Raw genomic sequence first — 19363 nt, forward strand, 5'->3', positions numbered from 1 at the left:
TAATTCTGCATTCTCTGGGAATTGAAATAACCAAAAATTATAAAAGTTTATATGAATTAATCATTAGTCGATTCTATCAGACAATTATAAGAATTTATTCTATAAAAAAAACGCCTTTCAAACATATTAAACCGTCTTATGAAATCCAGTGATTTTAACGATATATATATATATATATATATTTCAATTTTTTTTCTTCAAAAGTCTTTAGTGATGAACTTTGAAATTTATACTCTTTTGCAATATAGAAGATTTAGTTAAATGATTTTGTACACGAAATTAGGAGTTCACGAGGAAAAATAGTGTTTCTGAATAAATGAATATAATAGAATTCACCACAAAACGCCATTTTCTTACAGATACCAAGCCGAAAAGTACAAATCTACAGAAAGAAGCAAAAGAAACAAACTCAAGCTTTGGTGTGTATATAACCTCAACAAACTCAAGTAGCCTTTCATCTAAACCATCTCCAAAACAAGTAAACAACTATGGAGCAAGAAAACCAGTTGTCACAAGACAATCGGCGAGGATAAGTTTTATTGGAGCTAAACATAATTTTACATTATGTTACACACGGCATGACAGACCAAGACCAAACCATGTCCATCTCATTTTAGGATTTCTACAGCTTCCGCGAGTATTCAAACCTGATTTTACGCCATCCTTTTTTTTTTTTATCAAATAGGTTTTGATTATATTCTCTCATTCCCACCCAAGCTTCAGCATCTGATCCACCACCTTTAAGCTTAACTGCAAGTCACACAAGGTTTTACCAACAACTATAATGACTAACGATATCAATTATTTGTGCTTATGATAAACTAATGTAGAGAACCCATCAGGGATGATGTTTCTATGCAGGCTTTACTATTATATGAACCAGGCTCAAAATGGTAAACTTACAGCCGGATCTGTGAAGATTATCAGCTGTTTATCTTCCGTGGAAACTAAGAGGTTTGTGTTGTCAACGTTTAGAGCCAGTGCGGTTATATCCTGTCCTTGGCCAAGCTTTAGCTCATGGAATACCTACAAGACAAAGTTGTTTAGACCCAGATAATAAACACCAGTTTATCTTATCAAGAAGTTCATATTTGTAATACCTGTAGAGTGTATAGGTTGAGGAAGCAAATTGAAGGACATGAAACATCAAACCTCTCGATTTCGTTGCCATCTTTCGACGATGTTTCATTACTGCTCGAATAATCCATGCTGGAACATGAGTTCATCCCAATCAAGGCGTTTTGACCATCCATGGACATTTCCATGCAACTTATGGTACAAGAGAATGGAAGTTTGGCTTTGGCTATCAGAACTCCGTTAATGGTGAAGACGCTAATAGAACCCTCCGAGCTACTCCATGCCATTATAACCCCATCAGATGAAATGCAAAGAGAATTAGCCGTCACACCAACCAATCGTCTGATCAGCCTTCCTTTTCTTATGGAATGCAACAGAACATCCGAGGACTCGGAGGAGGAAACAACCACTCCTTGATCTGAGCTGACACAGCAAGAAACTATTTCTCTTCGGTGGCCACGGAGCACTTGTATTGGCCCTTCAATGCGACATTTTTTTCCTTTATTTGCCAACGTGTTGTTGGCCACGTTCGTGTTGTTTGCGGAGGAAGGCGCTCCGGAGCCAGTTGATGGCTCAGACACGCTTGTTCGAGAAGTAAACGACTTGTGAATTCTCCACAGCAAAACAGTACAGTCCCGTGAACCCGTCACAAGGAAGTTATTATCTGGAGACAGAGCCAGACATGTAACTGGGGCACAGTGCCCAAAAGCCGTTTCCAAGGTTTTTGCTCCATCAGATGAGACCAGCTTGATACTATTATCCGCATGTCCACCTATAAGAAACACACAATATTTCAGTAAATACATTACCACCAACACATACTAACTGGGACTGCTTCCTTTTTACCTGTTATTATTTCCCCATCGCTTGTAATAGCAACTACGGACGAACTTCTGATTCCTGATGTGGCAAACGCCTGTGCCTGGGGAAATTGCCAGTCATCGGTTCCGGCACTAGCTGGACCCTTGAACATGCGCATCAATGATCCACCGCTAGTCGACGTTGCTGTTGCCTTCCCGTGATGAAAGAGGAAAGGAGTACCTTGACCATCAGGGGTGTTTGGTTGCCACTTGTGTTGCGCAACACGAGCTGCTGGCACGTTCATGTCCACAATCACAACACTATCTGAAGATGCCTGAATGGCTGAGGCTGGTAAGTTGCAGCGTTCCGGATTTTGGACACCATACGGTTTTATCTCTTTTGGATTTCGAAAAATGGTCTGCGAAAAATTCAAAACAACTGTCATGGTCAAATGGCAAATTTAGCCCTGAGGTATATAGTAAGTAAGATATTTGTCTTAACTTTCTCGAAGAACACTGTATAGTAAAATCCTATATTCACATATAACATACAGTAACCTTGTGACACATGCCTCTATAATAAAACACTATTCATTATGATAAAAGTTTTTAAGGAACCTATTGACCTTCCATAATCCACCCTCAGAGAAATGGTAATGAGTAAAAGAGGTGTTGACTAAGAGTAAAATTGCAAAACCAAATTGAGACTTGAAGTAACCTGCATATGTAGGACATCTTTCAGCGCCATCCTTTTCATGTGAGGAATAGTCAATAGCTGGGACGGTGTTTGCCCAAAATAAGCTATTTGGTCTTGCGTAGCACGTTGTTGTACCTTCATTACATATTCACAGGTAAGTCACGAAAACATGTATACCGTAACTGAGTAACTCCAACAGTATAAATTTTTTGCCTTACCCGGTCTGTGATCTTGTCAATATCAACAGTTCCCTCGTAGGTAATGTAGAAGAAAACGTTATTTGCCATTATAGCTTCTTTGCCACGTTGCTTATACCTAAATGAATAAGATACGAAAAAGTACAAAAAAATTAGATAACAAAGAAAATTTGTTGTGATTACTTTGCCGGACATTCAGTAAAAGGAGGAAACTACGTTATGGAAGCGTGCGGGGGCGGGGAAGAAAACCTACCCAAATATGAGATCAATCCATTCATGCAAATGTGCAGATACATGCTCGCTTTCAAGAGCCTTTCGTTGCTTATGTACAAAATCCACTGGGTTTTTGGCCCAAGGAGGGAGTTTTACAGCATCTGATAGACACAAAAACACGCATCAGATAACGAAAATTTCACCATGCCAGGCACAAGTTTTAGCTGTGACAAGGAAGGGAAACACAATACCAAGCTTTTCTCCCAACTGTGTTGTACCAAACTCGATTGAATTTTCGTTGGTGAGCACCTCGGGGAGATAAAACATCTCTGGAACCTGCAACACAAAATTTAGTGTATGGATGGGGCAGCTGAGGAAGAGGCGAATAAATAAATCTATTCGATGCTTCAGTGAAACCAATACTTACCAACTCTTTCACATCACTCATGTCTTCTAAAACTCCATTCCATGTGGCGGGAATGTCTGAAAACATGCGGTCTGCATGATCAAACTTTCCACCTTGAAGTTGAATTGACAGGGTTGTGAACGGTTCAACTCTTGCAAGATAATACAACACCTGCGCACATGAGATTATAATCACAACATCAAAAGGTGTACAAACTTCATCCAGCTACATCAAAAATAGTATCATTGTCTTTCTTCCAAGATTCAGAGGAATAAAAAACTTTAAACTGGGAATGTAGTTGTTGCAGGACAATATAAACAAGAGAACTTACTGCTCCAGCACTTGAGTAATGCGAGCCATAGTGAAATTTAGGGATGACTGGATCTTCAAAGCTAGAATATCGCTCTTGAAACTTTTTCAGCCGCTCCGGGTTCAATGCACCAATTGGCTGAACATACACAGACCCAAATCACAATAATTATAAGCCATCATATACAGATCTAGAACGAAGAACTAGAAGCAAACTGCAACGGAAACTACCTTGGAAAGATCTCTGAAGGTAGATGGATTTGAAAGGTCCAGACTTTCTGAACTGTTGTCAGAAATAATCCACGGGAAAACAGGATACTGCAGAGAATAAGATATTTTATTAAGGAAGAAACGACATTGACAAGTTCATAGAAAACGCTAAAGAACACAAGATTTACCTGAGTAATGTCATTATAACTACGACCAGCCAACGTGTTAAGCTGCATTAAGTATTCGAAATTGCTAATCTGCAGAAATCGTCCGGATGGGGATCTTTCGTTGATAACGTTATTCTCATAAAAGGATAAAAAAATTGCATGACAAGTGTGAATGTGCTGTTTATCAGTACCTCCCATCTAGCCCAGCGCTCCATTAATTGAGTTCTTCTCAAAAGCTGTTCCGGCCTCTATTGGGGTAACAATATATGTAAGTTTTGCAGCAAAGGATAGAAAATGACAGCCTAGGCTATGCTTTATCAAATCCCTCACTGAAGAACAATATGGACCAAGGGTAATTCAAAAGCTAAACGAAAGAAGATAATAAGGAAAAAACTATAAACCTGAGTTGCTAGATAAATATTGTTCAAGTGAGGAGGTCTTGCTTGAACGATGGCTCGATATGCATTCTTTCTTCCCTCAGTATTCTATGGTATTAAATAAAAAAATTGGTTACATTATACGGAGACCTGAAATAAACTGGTTGGAACATACATATAATAATATCATACGTAGAAAGGGTTTTAGATGCAGACCCCAAAATCAAAGAAGAAGTTTGAACGGTCAACCATAAAGAGTTCCAGGGCGCTCCTTCTCAAGAGATATCTGAGAAATAATCAAAGATAAGATCACAGTCACTAATACCGGGAGAATAGAAATGGAACACAACCCATTGAGAATGAGGGACAGTTAACCAAAAAATAATAAAACGTAGTAGTGAATAAGAATATACGAGCTAAACAGAATTTTGATAATGATCTTTACCTTCGGCTATAAATCTGATGAAGAGAAGACATTGGCCAACTACGATCTTTTTCTTGGTCGCCTAATTGAGACCCATCTGAATGATCAGTCATATTTTGGCTTTCGCTGTTGTCAACAATAAAATTTATTCTCCGTGTTGTAATCTGAGAAGGCAAAGTAGTTATGATTAGCAACCAGAAATCCATACAAAACAGCATATTTGGGAATTCTAGCCAGTTATAAGCATGCCACAGTTCTTGACTTCACTGCATTTAACTAATCTAATGGGCTAGTATCCAACTTCTCTCTCTATTCGTGTTTGCTAATTGTTGAAGATCCAAAACGTTCAGGTTAGTCAAACATACTTGGAAGGTTCCTTTCACAACCCTTAGTGGCCGGACCATAGATGTGGGGAACTCAAGAAGGATCCTTTCATCAAGTTCACTAGGAACAAAGCCAGCTGCTGCTACTGAAGAATCTCGTGCCAGTTCAGGGTCATTCGAAGGTCGAGGATCACTAGTTCCTGCTGAAGTTCTGGATGCATGCTCATGTGATCCAGCTACCCTGTCTTCATTTTCCTTTCTATGTTCTTCAGCATTGACTTTGACATCAAGATGATCACCCTCTCCATGTTCATCATCTTCATATGCTATTTCCATCGATATTACATCAGCAGCAAGAACAGGGGGATCTGATGGAGAACCCTTGCTGGCATTATCACTTTTAGTATCTGCCTGATCATCATAGTTTGCTGCTGCCCCGAGGTGATCAGTCCCAGAATAATTCCTCCTTATACACTGTCTCATCCTCGAAAAACTTTCCATAGAATCAAGTTTCCAGAAAACCTGAACGTTTAATTATATCACGTCACTCGGAAAATTCTCAACATGTGTTAAATTAAAAAAAAGGGTAAAATGACTTACACGTTCCGGACTGCATAACTCATCTCCAAAAGGCCCAAAAAAGCATCTCATCTCTACCAAGTAACGAATTAGTTTGCGCCAACCACGCCCTCCCAAGCTTAGGCGATTTGCCGCTAAGATATCATCTTGCATACGCCTATCAATCTGATGAGAAGTTGAACCAAAGGGAGTGGGTCAGATTATACACCCTTCAAAAACCAATAAAGTGTAACATAAGCGGAAAGCAAACCTCTGATCTTTGCATATTACGTGCTAAAGCAAAACTTGCAACGAGTACAGCAATAAATTTGTAGGAAAACGCATTGAAATCTTTTCCATAAACTGATTTTGTATCCACTGGTTGGAGACATTCCATCCATGCCACTCCCATAGCTTCAGAACTGTTCCATCTCTGTAAACGCTCCATGTCACTGATATTTCTCCGCTGCGCAGAAGTAGCCATTGCAACAGCACTTAGGCCTCTTCCTGAACCAATCTTTGCATTCCGTTCAAGATCTCGTGCAGCTGCCAGAGCTGCCGCTTTTGCAGCAGCTTTATCTCTTGGTCGAGGTGGTATGTTATTTTTTGTAGCCTCCAGCGGTTTCTGAAAACTTGAAAAGGTCTGGAGTTTGGCACTCTTACGCTCAAGCATTGAAGAGTCGCGCCTAAGATGTGAAGGTGTAGGAGGTGGCGGCGCTTCCCAACCAGCTGCCCCTGCAGCTATCATAGCCAGAGCCATTGCAGCAGGTGGTGATGCAAAAGCAGCAGCCCACTCCGGAGTAATCATAGAAAGAGCACCCTAAACAGATAGATTTGGATAGCTCAATACGATAAACCAAGAAACAAAAATACTAAACCTAACATAACCCATAAGGGAAAATTTTAAGAGCTCAAGCAGCAACTAGAAATAAATAATGGCCATTCTAGAAACATATAACTAAGGGAGTGTTAGCATTTTTTGCTACCTCAACGGGGAGAGCATCAGCCGCCAAGGCACGATCATCAGCGACAAGGGGATTCATACCATCAGCAGTGGCAAGTTCATGGATGCCAGCCAAAAGTGGTCTCCATCTCCGGAGGACTGCAATAAATGGTGGTACAATGGCCTCTATATAATGCTTACGGAGTGGTTTTCTGTCTCTGCTGATAGCATGCCATACCTATAAAGATTTGTGAAGAAATAAGTCCCCCCAAAAAAACGAACGAAAGGATAGCATAAGAAGCAAAATAGGGGCACATGTTTAACAATCCCTATAGCAACATGAAGATTGGAGAGCAGAACATCATTAAGCATGCCAACCAGATTTAGGAAAGAACTAACCTCAGAATAGAGAACACATGCAGTAACCAGTACTCTCTGCCTCTTTGAATCGGATATTGGCATGTTTAGGATAGGAGAAAGCACACTGTGAGATTAAACAAAAAAAGAGTCAAAACTTATCCTGATAGGTGTTCAAAAAACAAAAAAAACTTCTCCTGATAAACAGCAGAACCAGGCCAAATATACATTGATAACTAAAATCAAGCATTTGATACCATATTTTAAAATTCTTTGCAAATAATTCATTAGAAAATACTATATGTCACGTAGTAATCATCTTGAGTGACCCACAAGTGACTTGGGAACACAATTGAACTCAGAGCATCATATTGTCTTGGCTCCAAAATGCTAACACAAAGTATCTAAGCAGATGTATAACTAATTGGCAACGAAGGAAGAAAGATATGTCATTCACTTTACCTCCACAATAATGCTGATCGTGACTGTCGCATAGACATCTGAGAACCGCTATCTAGTGAAATTGAATTTCCAGAGGAGCGCTCAAGACTTACATTTCTCATCAACATATTATCTTCGCCATAGTCTTCTTCCCTCATAGACAGAAGCACCATTCGAAGCATGCATAAGAAGGGCTGATCACTGTCCAGCAACTGGTAGAGGGATGCCATCCCTCCCATCCCAGTACCAGATCCTCCACCTATTCCAAGGCCACCTCCAAGTCCGGACTCATCTAGGAGCAAAGCTTGAAGCATGGATACAGATTTTTTAACCAGAGGAAGTTCAATCCAGTTTCCATGAGCATCTTTTTCTAAAGTAGACTTCCAAGAGTCCGAACCACTGCCACCACCACCAAAACAACTAGTTTTAGAGGGAAAACCAACACCATACCACAACCGACTCCTGTACTTCCAACCCTCAGCCAAATCCATGGCACAGCTGCCATATGAAACAAAAGCACATGAAACAGATTCATAGGGCTCAGCTGCAACGGCAGCAGTAAGGCGCTCCATAGCGACTGCTGAAATCTGTCCACTTGCATCAGCCATTGAAGCGAGTATCTGAAAGAAAAGAAAAGGCAAGATAACTTGAGTGTCCATAACATAAAAGTGTACGAGAATCCCAAATGACGAAATTAAAATTTGATAGTATATAAAATGAGGTATTAACCAAACTAAAAAGCTGACAAATTGGTGGACATATAGAAAGCTGAACACATCAACAAACATAAGAGAATATTGAAAATTATAAGCATGATGGAAAGTCCAATTTAGAGAAATTTGGCGTTTGAGAATGTTCTCTGCTTACATCTAACGGGACCTTTCCCGAATCACTTGACACTGAAGCGCGACTGCTAGGAACCTCTGATGATTCCCCTATTGCTGTCAGTGTGCTTGTGCGATTTTTAAGTGGCGAAACAAAAGATAGAGGAGACGGGGAGGCATCAACTGCATTTGCTGCACAAGTTTGTTTGCTTTGTAACCGCAAATGATCTTCGACAAGCATCAAAATCACGATTGCATTTTCCACCAGGAAAACAGAAAGCTGTGCAGCATTATCTGCTCCTGCCTTTGCATCTTTTGGTGCTAAACCCTCTGCAGCAACACCAGCAGCTGCTGCAGCAATAACTTGAGTCTGTTGAGGGAAAGAAAAATGATTATGCAGGTAAAACATCTAGTTCTATCCCAGTAGAACAAGACAGGTGAACACACACACATATGCTTAGAAGATAAATATGAGGTAACCAAAAAAGCTTTACAGCAGTGTTGGCTTGCAAGCAAACTCCCTGGTATGGTATGTTATCTAAAGGTCTTTCCAGGAGTGGAAGGTTTGTCTATATGTCGAACTTCCGAAACAATAAAAACCCTTCATTTTGTGGTCACCTATATAGTATAAGATAAAACAACAAATTGTGAAGAAAAGGAGTTACCTGAGCCTGTAATTCTCTAGCAGCAAAGTCTAGCAATCCACCAAAAAGCCTTCTTTTGAAAATTGGTAATGACTCCTCGCGCCTTCAAGAAGTATGATAAGATCAGCAAAAGATATGACATAAATAGATGACCGTACAAAATGCTTGAAATGTGAGAAACTCACAAATAGCACAGAAAAATAAAGTCAATTCAAAAACAAAAATCTGGAAAAAAATGATGAAGATGCACATGGAAATACCTAATTCTTTGCTCCCCTGAAAGAAGGAAATAGACGCCGCAAGTAATTATTATTGAAACAATGTAGCTTGTGAGAGGGCTAAGGTGTATCTAATGGACAATTAAAACAAAATTCTACCTTCCAACCATCCTTCTGCCGCATTGAATGTTCCAACATTATGATCAGGAAGTTGTGAATCATATCTTCGACCTCAGAAGAACCGGCTGAAGCAGACTGCTTCCCTGCATCCTTCTGTATACACAATAGTCAGAGCTGTTGTTAGGACATGCTTCTACAATTTACTCACTCTTTACAAGATGTAGGCATAACTAAAAATACAACAAACATGAAGGAAAAGATCTAGGTTCTAAGGTTAGATGAGTACCTCATAGTTTGTGATCAGTATCTCCAATATCCACTCAGGCCATTCTTCCATTGTTGTCAGACTGCTCCTATTTTCTGGATGACTGCAAGCCAAAAAAAGAAGATCCTGACAAAACAAAGAGCAAGTTCAGAAAGTATGTCGGACACTGGACAAGTGATGCGTGTAAAAACAGTCCACAAGATAAAGTTTCAGGCAATTGATCTGAAGCTTTATTAGTCTTCCTGACAGCTGTGTATAGTACAAAAATGCTCGTATTATTTCTGCGTAGATTGAAATTTATACAGCCGAAAGTTTAGAGTATCTCAAGCACTTTTACTAAGGAAATTTGTTCCTTGAAAGTCGGCAAATATTTCAACTATGACTTATACCTGAAGTGCTCGGCTTTGGAGATTCTTAGACGCAAATGGTAGAGACCGCAGGAGAACCAACAAAAGTTGGGAATGTTCAAAACGGTGACCTGAATCATAAAAGTTAAGGCCATCCTCTGTTGATGAAGCATTAATCTGCAAGAAAGCACCCATGCCCAGGATATAATTTTAAACCTCACAACAAAATCTAAAAGAGTAATCAACCTAGACCAAATATATTGTTGATATAATAAGAACCGCACATCACAATACCATAGTAAATCATGATGGTCAGTATATGGTAAAAAGATAGTATTTCTTAAGGCCGGATTAGAACCAACTTTCAACAAGTTTCACACCTTTTTAGCAGTACAAAAAAACAAGCACAACGTTTTAAGCGAAAGAACTATGCAGCAACACACCGACACTTTGTACCGTTGCTATCAGGAACGAAACCTTACATATTCTACGACTGGAATGTTCATAAACAAAATGGAATATCAAGAGTACATACCGAGGCCCCAAGCAAAGTTGTATAAACATTGTCAGTCATCAGCCTGTTTGGAGCAGCTTGAAATGCTTTCAGCAAAGCAAATAGAAGCAATGCAACTTTATCATCAAACATTGTTCCCCCATTTTCATGGAGCCCACTACCCAGGATATTACTTGTCACATCAGAACGGCCCCCCAAATCAAATGTTAGGTGCCCACTAGAAATTAACGCACCAATCAATCGGATGATCCCGACCACAACAGCATCGCTATTGTCAACATTGTACACGTTATTTCTTGCATTATCAGCACTTATTGAAAGACTTATACCACCAATTTCAGACGATATTCTCTCAGTATTTATGAAATTGGAAACGGAAGCGGAGTCACTATCACAAATGACAGGTGCAGATTTGTCCTCTTTTTCTTGTTGAGCTGACTCTGATTCATTCAAAGACCCTACATTATCATCCTCAAAAGAATTTCCATCAGGACCACAAGGGTCAATGTTAATCTCATTATCGTGTGGATCAGATTCCAGCTGTTTTACCGAACCAGACTCGTTGAACTGTCTCTTTTCACTTTGATCAGACAATGACCTTGTTTCACTCTTGCCAGCTAAAATATTTCCCTCAGCAGTTTTAGCTTCTCTCTGCAGCAGAACAAGAAGTGTTTCTATCCCACCGGATGTTATAAATACCTCCGCAAACATCGTAGCTCTTGCAGCATTTGGCTGTACAACCAATCTATATATAAGGTGTAGTACCCTTGCAACCTAAAACACGAAAAGGTTGAAAAGTGTCAGAAAACGCGTATTTCTCAATTAAGGTGGTCCTTGCCATTTTTTCCTAACTACCAACACAAGAAAACTGCAATCTGTTAAAATATTCTCTAGCAACAACACAGGAAACGTGCAATCTGTTCCGAGTATTCCCTACTGCAGTTGTCTAATTGTGATTACTGAAGAACACTAAAAGAAAACTGTTACCTGATTTGGCTGTGGACTGTCAATTATGAAACCAAGTAATCGACGGAGGTCATCAGCAGCTAAAGAAGGAGATGCTGCTCCCATCAGAAGTTCAATAATGACCAGAAGTTCATCAATAAGAGCGTTAACTTCCCCCATTTGACGCGTATTCCCGTCAAGAGGAAAACTGGTCACGGAATCCTGCTCAGATATCATCCAATAGCATCTTCGACAACCATCCAGAAGCAGCTGAATAGCATCAGCATCCCTCATAGCTTTTGCTTCAGTGAAAACCATATCTTGAAGAGATGACAATAGCTTCTTTTGGAGTCCATAATTGCACAAGCTCCATATTTTCAAATCTAATAGCAGTGTACGGAAGAGCTGCACTTTAAGAACATGATTGATCTTCTGAGATTGGCACAAGGAAACAATAGCAGCAACTAGTTCCTCTTCTCCTACTCCATCATGCTTCCTATCAAGGGATGCAAGTGAGTGTAGAAGATAACTCAGAATTCGGGCCAGAATCTCGGGTCCCTGATTACGACACAACTCTTCATTGTTCCCAGGATGTTGAATAGCAACTGAGATAATTCTAAATACAGGTGCAGCAAGAGTAACTGTGGACAAAGACAATGGATTGTTTCCTGGACATGGCTCCAAGCTATCTTTATTCACGTTGCTTACAGTCAGAGGAAGCAGAGACATGGGTCCTCCATGAGCTAGGGCCCAGAAGGACTCCACTGGCTTCATTCTCGTGGCAACATAAACTTGTCCAAGGACCTCAGCTGGTCGCCTCAGAGTGCCTTAACAAAGAAAAGAATAAAAAGCAGATCAAAAAGATTTGTTCAAGCTACAGTAAAAAGTCAAAAATGGCTATTTCCCATCTCATAGCTGGAAAAAGAATCACAACTTTTTTCGATAATGGAGAAGAAGGAAAATGACGAAAGGAATTTATGAAGGGAAAAGAAAAGCATTGACAGAGACAAAGAGCAAATCAAAGACAGAGATAATGAATCAGCCATAAGAATCTGAAAACATATAATAAAGCATATCAAAATCATTTCGGCAATTAACGTTATCAATTGTTTCAAAGAGCATTTTGATCTTAAACTTTATTAAAAGGGAGTATATATATAGGCACCTGTTGCTCCAGAAAGTGAAGCATCTGGGCAAAACCGCCCACTCAGCAAACAAGGGTGGTAAAGCAGGTGAATATATCCTCCGATCTCTGCATCCAAAAGACTACTTTCATCTGCACTATTACGTACATGTTCATTTGTAGCTAACCAAGGGAGGCCTGCCCCATTCCCGAAACAAGGCAAAACATCCCCACCTCTAGAAGCCAAGCGCGCCATTCTTTCAGGACCAATCGGTTCCTTAAATATATAAACTGGTCCTACCTCCGCAAACAGAGGACACTGACGACGGCGACGTTGTAAGCCAGCCATAGTAGGAGGAGGATTTGTGCCAATGCAACAAAAAGAGAGAGGCTTGGATATACGAGGAAAATCAAAAGGACGACTTTCATACAAGGATCCATCAACATACAGACGTAATTCACTCTCTGCCTTCCCCAGAAGTCCTTGCTTGCCGCTATGCTCGAGACCAATAAAATACCAACATTGAGGCTTAAATGCATGGGTAAAATGCAGTGAAGACTTTCTTCCTTTCCCACTACCACTCTCAACCACCAGAAATTGGGCATGAAAATATGCTTCTATTCCCTGATTATCAGCGGACAAAAAGCTGAACAAACGTGGCATATGAGCAGTACCCTCACCAGCGAGTGCACTCGCAGCCGCTGCAGCTGACATTGCGGATGTTTTTCCTGACTTGGCTGCTGCGGCAGCAGCAATTGCAGCTGCCGCAGTTGCAGCGTTTAATGTGTCAGCGAATGATTCAATATAGATCCATGTTGCAAACGCGTACCCATTTGTAAAGGGCCAACGACTTTCTCCGGGACCAAGTAAACCAGAGCTTTCACCATCAAATTCAAAAGTACAAGCAGGTCCCCTTGATTCCTTTCCACTCATTACCTTCTCCAAAGCAAGCATCAACGGACTTGACCATGCTGTTGTTAGCGTGGTTTTTGTAACCTCAAGCCACATGTGTAAATCATCGACACTAAGGGAGTGCCCAGCTAAATGTTGAATGCATAGAAGCAAAACAGCAGCAGAACTCCATTTCATATCAGCGTCCTTGGAAATAATCTCTTTCACTGATCGCAACAAAACCCCTAATAAACCTGCCGTCGAACACATCGCTCTGTTTCTCGTACATGACCGTAAAATAACAAGCAACCCCCGAACCATGCGAGTCCTCGGAGACATAAAATGAAGGCTATCACCTAAACAAGGCAGCCAAGGAATAAGCTCACCAGAAACAATTGCAGCACGGGAATTTAACATGACGCTAGGAGGGTTGCTATCTTCATCCTCTTCAAAGCTCTCAACTCCACCCATGGTGCCAATAAGCGAATCAACAACAAGGAACGCAGTGCTCTCAGGGTCCTCTCCAGAGTCAAAACTCTCAACACCGCTAACAACGTTCTTCAGTTTATCCAAGCTTTCAGGCTTCCCCATGATGGCTGAATCCACTAGATGCAGTAGTTCCGGAGAAACATTCGAAGTTGTCGCCTTTGGCTTGGGCTTCTGCGGGGAATCATGAACCGGGGAATATCCAGATTCCGGATGGTGGGAAGAATCCGCCACGGACTTAGTCATGGAATAAGAAGCTTCTCTCTCTGGTCCATCGCTGGAAAGTCTCTCACTTTCCACATCATCCATGGGCATCAAATCATACGCCTCCTGAGTCCCGGACAAGTGATAAGCAACCCCTTCGGTTCCACCAAACTGATGGTCAGAGTTTGAAGTGCTTCCAGGTTCCTTAACGTCACCATGCGATACGTTAGCAGACTTCTCCTGATCTCCCAGAGAAACTTGTTCAAAATCTTCATCCTTGAAGTCTCCACCAGCTGAACTGACCCCTTGTAAAGCTGCATCAAACGCCTCTATAGGATGATGACCAGAAGCTTCTGAGAGCTTTCTCTCATCATCTTCTTCCATTGTTTCAACTTACGGAGAGTACAGTCATATACACAGCAACTTTTTTTCTCACCTGCCACGTGTTAGACATCAAGATTCTAAGTATAAGCTTAGCTTGTGAGACAGATACATCTGATATCGATTGAGCAATGCAACCGCGACTAAAACCTAAGAATCGAATCACTTGGATCTACTAAACAAAGTACACGCAGCAAACACTATATCAGAGATGCAGATCTTAATCGATTAGGAAGATTTCTAAATTTGTATCGAAAACTATATACACATTCCGCGAATCGGAAGAGAATACGTACGGATCGGAGCGGAGGAAATGAAGCGAATCGGAAGCGACTGAGATGAAGTCCACACGGGATCCTCTAATCCTCAGGCGGAGCAGCTGGAGAAGGGAAGAATGGGAGAGATTCAGCAGGCGACTGAAAGTAAAGAGAGAGAGAGAGGGGAGACGATCGGAGAAGGGAGGCGACTTGGGCGCGCGGGAGAGAGAGAGAGAGGAGAGAGAGAGGAGAGAGAGGTTGTGTCTGATTCAGGATTTAGCAAAACTTCTCACACATAAAAGTCAATTAGTTAGCATTAGAATTAAATTTACATATGTCAATCAAGTATTTATTTCGCTAATGCAATCATGTTAAGTAAATGTGTTTCTTTATATACATTGTGGGCTTTATAGTAACATATGGGCTTTATTTTACCTAGGCCCAATATAAATTTGGAAACCTGGGTTCTTCAAGCCCTAACCACCTCATGATTAAGAAAATCTTACAACCATGAACAAGGAGTGCTTGAGATGATTTCCCCTATAGTAAAAATTAAATCATTAGTTACAACTTACATGTTTGTGAAGTTATAATGGAACAGTAAAACTATTACAGTGGTATGGTTTTTCCTTTTTGACATCAGTTGCATAATTCATTAATAGCTCTAAATATACTACTCTTAAATTTTCAAAAAGCCAAGAAACATAGTTTTTTTTTTGTCAAAGGAAACATAGTTAAGATGAATATTATAACATATTTCTACGAAATTTAACTTTTAATAATTCTTCTTTTAATGGATTCAGTGTTGAATATGGTCTTAAGAAGTCATGAACATAATACACTTTAGAATAATGTATTTATGAATTGGATAATTCAGAAACATTTTTATATAGCATTACTTCGAGTGATCGTTATGCTTGAGATATGACAACAAATTTGGCCTTAAGAGTGTATGCATATGTATTGTCTATGTGGATTAAAAGATGGGAGATGATGAGAAAACCTGAGATGAGGAGAATCGAAGAAGCAAAATATCACAATCCCGAAAAACAAAAGACAAAAACTGCATCTGCATAATCAACAACTGATAAATTGATTATTCGGTGAAGATTTAGCTCCCCATTTGCTGTGGTAATTGGCTCTCTTACATATAGGCGGTGATGACCCTCCTACATACAAGATTTACAAATCCTTAGAGGACGATGAAATCACACCCAACACTGTTCTGTTCGAAAGATGTTGTACATACGACATTCATTCAATCTCTTGCGATTTATGCATGTAGCACAAGCACTTACACATGTTTTCAAGCAACTATGAGTGAAAAAGAAGTCTCATTATAAAGAAAATAATAACATGGAAAATACTAAGACGATGATGTAGGTTTCTTGATAGGTACAACGCAGAGAGGTTTGGCTTTATGTAAAATAAGACCAAAGACCTCACTCATGTCCATGTTTCCAGGGACGACACCGTCTTGAAGTTTCCAGTCAAAGGAGTAGAGAAGAGAGGCAAGCACCACAGGCATTGTCTTCAGTGACATTGAGATTCCCGGACACATCCTTCTTCCTGATCCAAATGGTAACAGCTCGAAATCTTTGCCTCTTACATCGATTTCACGTAACAAGAACCTCTCTGGCTCAAACTTCATTGGATTCTCCCACACGTTCGAGTCTCGTCCCATTGCCCAAACGTTCACGAGAACCTGATATTCAAACCCATAGAAGAACCGTTATTAATCAAACCGAACCAAAGTATTGGTTTCACGTATATTTCAAACTAAACATCCCAAATCCAGTCCTAAATTGAGCAAAATATTATTTAGATTTGAGTTTTATTCAAGATAAGTGTTTATGCTGTATGAATTCTTTCGCTTAATTTTTCTAATATGCTCAACTTCATACTTTTCATTCACCAAATATTGAATACAAGGATTTGATTCCGCAAGAATTCATTCAACCATAGAAAAAATGAAGCGTTCACTCATAAAATTTTCAATGGATCCTACGCTATCCGATCAAACTTTAGTGTGCACTCTTCCAACCACAACGAAAACGAATTCATTTCACAACTCATAATGTAAACTTGACCAAAACCAAAATAATCAACTTTTATTTCTATTTAAACTGAACAAAACCAAATAAGGCTAATAAGCTTATGTTTCTCTCTTTGTTTATACATATCAAACTGTATTCAAACTAACAAAAAAACGTATACCTAACCAAAAAGAGCTAACGTGCATCTTAAGTTAGTTAAAGGTTGATGAAACGAGTATTAAATATACCTGAGAGTTCTTTGGAACGAAGAAACCAAAGATTTGGACATCAGACTCAGATTTTCGAGGGATCAAAGGAGCTGGAGGATGCAAACGAAGAGTCTCTTTCACAACTGCTAGCAAGTAAGGCAGCCTTGGGATATCAGATTCTTGAACGACACCGTTTCCACCTATCACTTGTCGTATCTCACTCTGAGCTCTGACCATTTTATCCGGGCTACGGAGTAGCTCCGTCATTGCCCACTCTATTGTACTAGAGTTTGTATCCGTGCCAGCAACAAACAAATCCTGTCACAAAAATAAGCCTAGTTAGTTCTGGGCAAATTATCCTAACCCCCGAACGAGAACCAAACTAAACCAAACCGAAAAACAAAACCAGACTCGGACCAAAATTTATAAAAACTCTAGCTATTCCTATTTTTCTAAGGGCATCTCCATCCACACTCCATTTTTCCCTCTAAAATGAAATTTATGAAGTAATCTATTTTTTGTTCGTTCATCACTCCATTATAGAATGGAAAATAGAGTAGGGTTGGAGCAAATTTACTCCATTTTCACTTTTACTCCATTTTGAAGGAAAAATGGAGTTTTACGTTGGAGATGCTCTAAACCCGAAAAAACGAACGTACCCGATATCCGAAATATAATTAATTTTTGTGCCATTTGGTGTTTAGGCGAGACTTACGAGAAACAAGTGCTTCATATCATTAATGGTGATCTCTTCTTGGTTTTGCTGTTTAATATCGAGAAGGGCATCTAACATATCGTTACTCGACGCCGCTGTCTGAGACAATCTTTTGGTTACACGATCATCAATGAATTCGTGGAAAACCCTAAATAGCTTCTCTATGCAGAGCGTTGACTCTTTTCGGCTTCCTTGTAAATCAAGAAACCTCAGAAGCCGGAAAAAGTCTCCTGCGTTGGGTTTCCCACAGATCTCCATAAGGTGAACCACCGTTTCGTGGAACTCGAAAGACGACGAGTTAGAGCTATACGTGGCCAAATCAACAGAAAATAGAGCATTCGAGATTATATTGAAAGATGTGACGAAGGAAGCACGAGCCATGTCAATAGCCTCTCCTCTCTCGCAAAATGTGTTTACTAAGCTCACAAGTTCCTCCACCTTTTTCATCCTTATGGATTGGATACCGTCTAGGTTTTGCGGTGACAACAAATTTTGCACTACTATCTTCTTCAGAAACCTGAATATGCATACAAACAACAAACATAACTTCATCGGGGTCGTGGCTATTGTACGTGTAGTAATCAAACTAAAAATGTATATATCGATTGGTATGGGTTTTTATTCAAATTTTAGACTTTGTTCTTTAAAAATTATACATTTTTAATATTCAGTATATACTTTCAGGTAATAAGTTTTTTTTTTTTCTCGCATATAAATACGAAAATCATTTTTTCCAAATTAAAATTTATTTAATTTCTACAAATGATTTTAAACACAAAAGAGTTTTCTTAGAAGGCATGATGTTTATAGATAGAGTTATTAATTCGATCCCAAAAAAAAAACAAATATACATTGATATATAATTACCTCCAACGAGCCGATGCAGGAATCCAAACAACGGAATGTTTATGATGGTCAAAGGCTCGGATCGGGTCGTTAAAGGTTCGAGCAGACATGACATGGTCGTGTGTTTTAAGTGCCTCTTTAGCTGCTTCTGGTGAAGATATAACCACTGCGGTTAACCTTCCAAGCTTTAAGCTCATTATAGGTCCATATGTTTTCGAAAAGACAGCAAGTGAACGGTGAGGATTGAAGCCGAGTTGGAATATGTTTCCCACCAATGGGAGTCCCGGAGGACCCGGCGGAAGTGAGCCTTGGCCATTGCCGCCGTAGTTGGGGTCCCTCCGAGTTCTTGCGGTGGAGAAAAGGAAGAGAGTTACAAGAAAAAAGAGGACCGTAACCACGGCCGGAATTATTGAGAGTTCCATTGCACGGCCTGTTAATAATTTGGAGAATGGCTTTATATTAATATAACTCCATCACACATTTTTTATTTTCATATTTTAAAAAATATATTAGAGATATTATCTAATTTGGGGAAGCAAGTTCGCAAACTTTTCACGATGGTATTAGTTGTTTGGTGATTTCCATTATAGCACCTAGAGACTACAACTAAACTAGTGGATACTTTTGTTTCTTGTCAATTGTCATGCACATTTACGGAACGTTGGAAGCTTTAGCTTCTTACCTAATTTCTGGCATACTTGGAAAATTTATGGTGCAAAGAAATTTAAAATTTTAGATGTACTTTAAACGAAGAGACATGCATTTTTTTTCTTTATTGTATTCATTTAGTAAAACTATATATATTGACACATGAGCAATCAAGACATCATCAGCCTTG

At 39.7% G+C, this 19363-nt stretch overlaps 2 protein-coding genes across 2 annotated transcripts; both read right to left on the bottom strand.

The window, feature by feature from the left end:
- Nucleotides 1-286: 286 nt before the first annotated feature.
- On the bottom strand, nucleotides 287-14993 carry LOC106396048 (BEACH domain-containing protein C2-like). The gene is made up of 32 exons (XM_048753400.1): nucleotides 14759-14993; nucleotides 12542-14517; nucleotides 11419-12203; nucleotides 10453-11205; nucleotides 9960-10094; nucleotides 9592-9696; nucleotides 9322-9458; nucleotides 9228-9269; nucleotides 8989-9070; nucleotides 8367-8693; nucleotides 7521-8119; nucleotides 7101-7185; nucleotides 6745-6939; nucleotides 6030-6578; nucleotides 5801-5944; nucleotides 5243-5722; nucleotides 4899-5041; nucleotides 4670-4739; nucleotides 4478-4561; nucleotides 4268-4324; nucleotides 4098-4166; nucleotides 3931-4017; nucleotides 3722-3838; nucleotides 3412-3561; nucleotides 3236-3320; nucleotides 3025-3145; nucleotides 2793-2889; nucleotides 2596-2709; nucleotides 1924-2296; nucleotides 1101-1849; nucleotides 904-1026; nucleotides 287-750 (listed from the first exon to the last, which is right to left on the bottom strand). Exons 2-32 carry the CDS (start codon nucleotides 14463-14465, stop codon nucleotides 703-705), a joined length of 8829 nt encoding a protein of 2942 aa, XP_048609357.1. The 5' UTR covers nucleotides 14466-14517; nucleotides 14759-14993; the 3' UTR covers nucleotides 287-702.
- On the bottom strand, nucleotides 14757-18974 carry LOC106395486 (cytochrome P450 76C3). Its single transcript, XM_013835931.3, has 4 exons — nucleotides 18547-18974; nucleotides 17680-18196; nucleotides 17004-17282; nucleotides 14757-16424 (listed from the first exon to the last, which is right to left on the bottom strand). Exons 1-4 carry the CDS (start codon nucleotides 18945-18947, stop codon nucleotides 16086-16088), a joined length of 1536 nt encoding a protein of 511 aa, XP_013691385.1. The 5' UTR covers nucleotides 18948-18974; the 3' UTR covers nucleotides 14757-16085.
- Nucleotides 18975-19363: the final 389 nt, after the last annotated feature.

This window comes from Brassica napus, chromosome C4, assembly GCF_020379485.1.
Source record: "Brassica napus cultivar Da-Ae chromosome C4, Da-Ae, whole genome shotgun sequence".
NCBI lineage: Eukaryota > Viridiplantae > Streptophyta > Magnoliopsida > Brassicales > Brassicaceae > Brassica > Brassica napus.

Coding starts and splice junctions, on each gene's coding strand:
- LOC106395486 (XM_013835931.3), bottom strand. CDS start 18,947: ATGGAACTCTCAATAATTCCGGCCGTGGTTACGGTCCTCTTTTTTCTT. Junction 18,197..18,546: donor CCTGCATCGGCTCGTTGGAG/GTAATTATATAT, acceptor ATGCATATTCAG/GTTTCTGAAGAAGATAGTAG. Junction 16,425..17,003: donor TCGTTCCAAAGAACTCTCAG/GTATATTTAATA, acceptor TTTGAATATCAG/GTTCTCGTGAACGTTTGGGC.
- LOC106396048 (XM_048753400.1), bottom strand. CDS start 14,465: ATGGAAGAAGATGATGAGAGAAAGCTCTCAGAAGCTTCTGGTCATCAT. Junction 9,697..9,959: donor TCCAAAGCCGAGCACTTCAG/GTATAAGTCATA, acceptor TTGTTTTGTCAG/GATCTTCTTTTTTTGGCTTG. Junction 3,839..3,930: donor CCTTCAGAGATCTTTCCAAG/GTAGTTTCCGTT, acceptor GTGTATGTTCAG/CCAATTGGTGCATTGAACCC.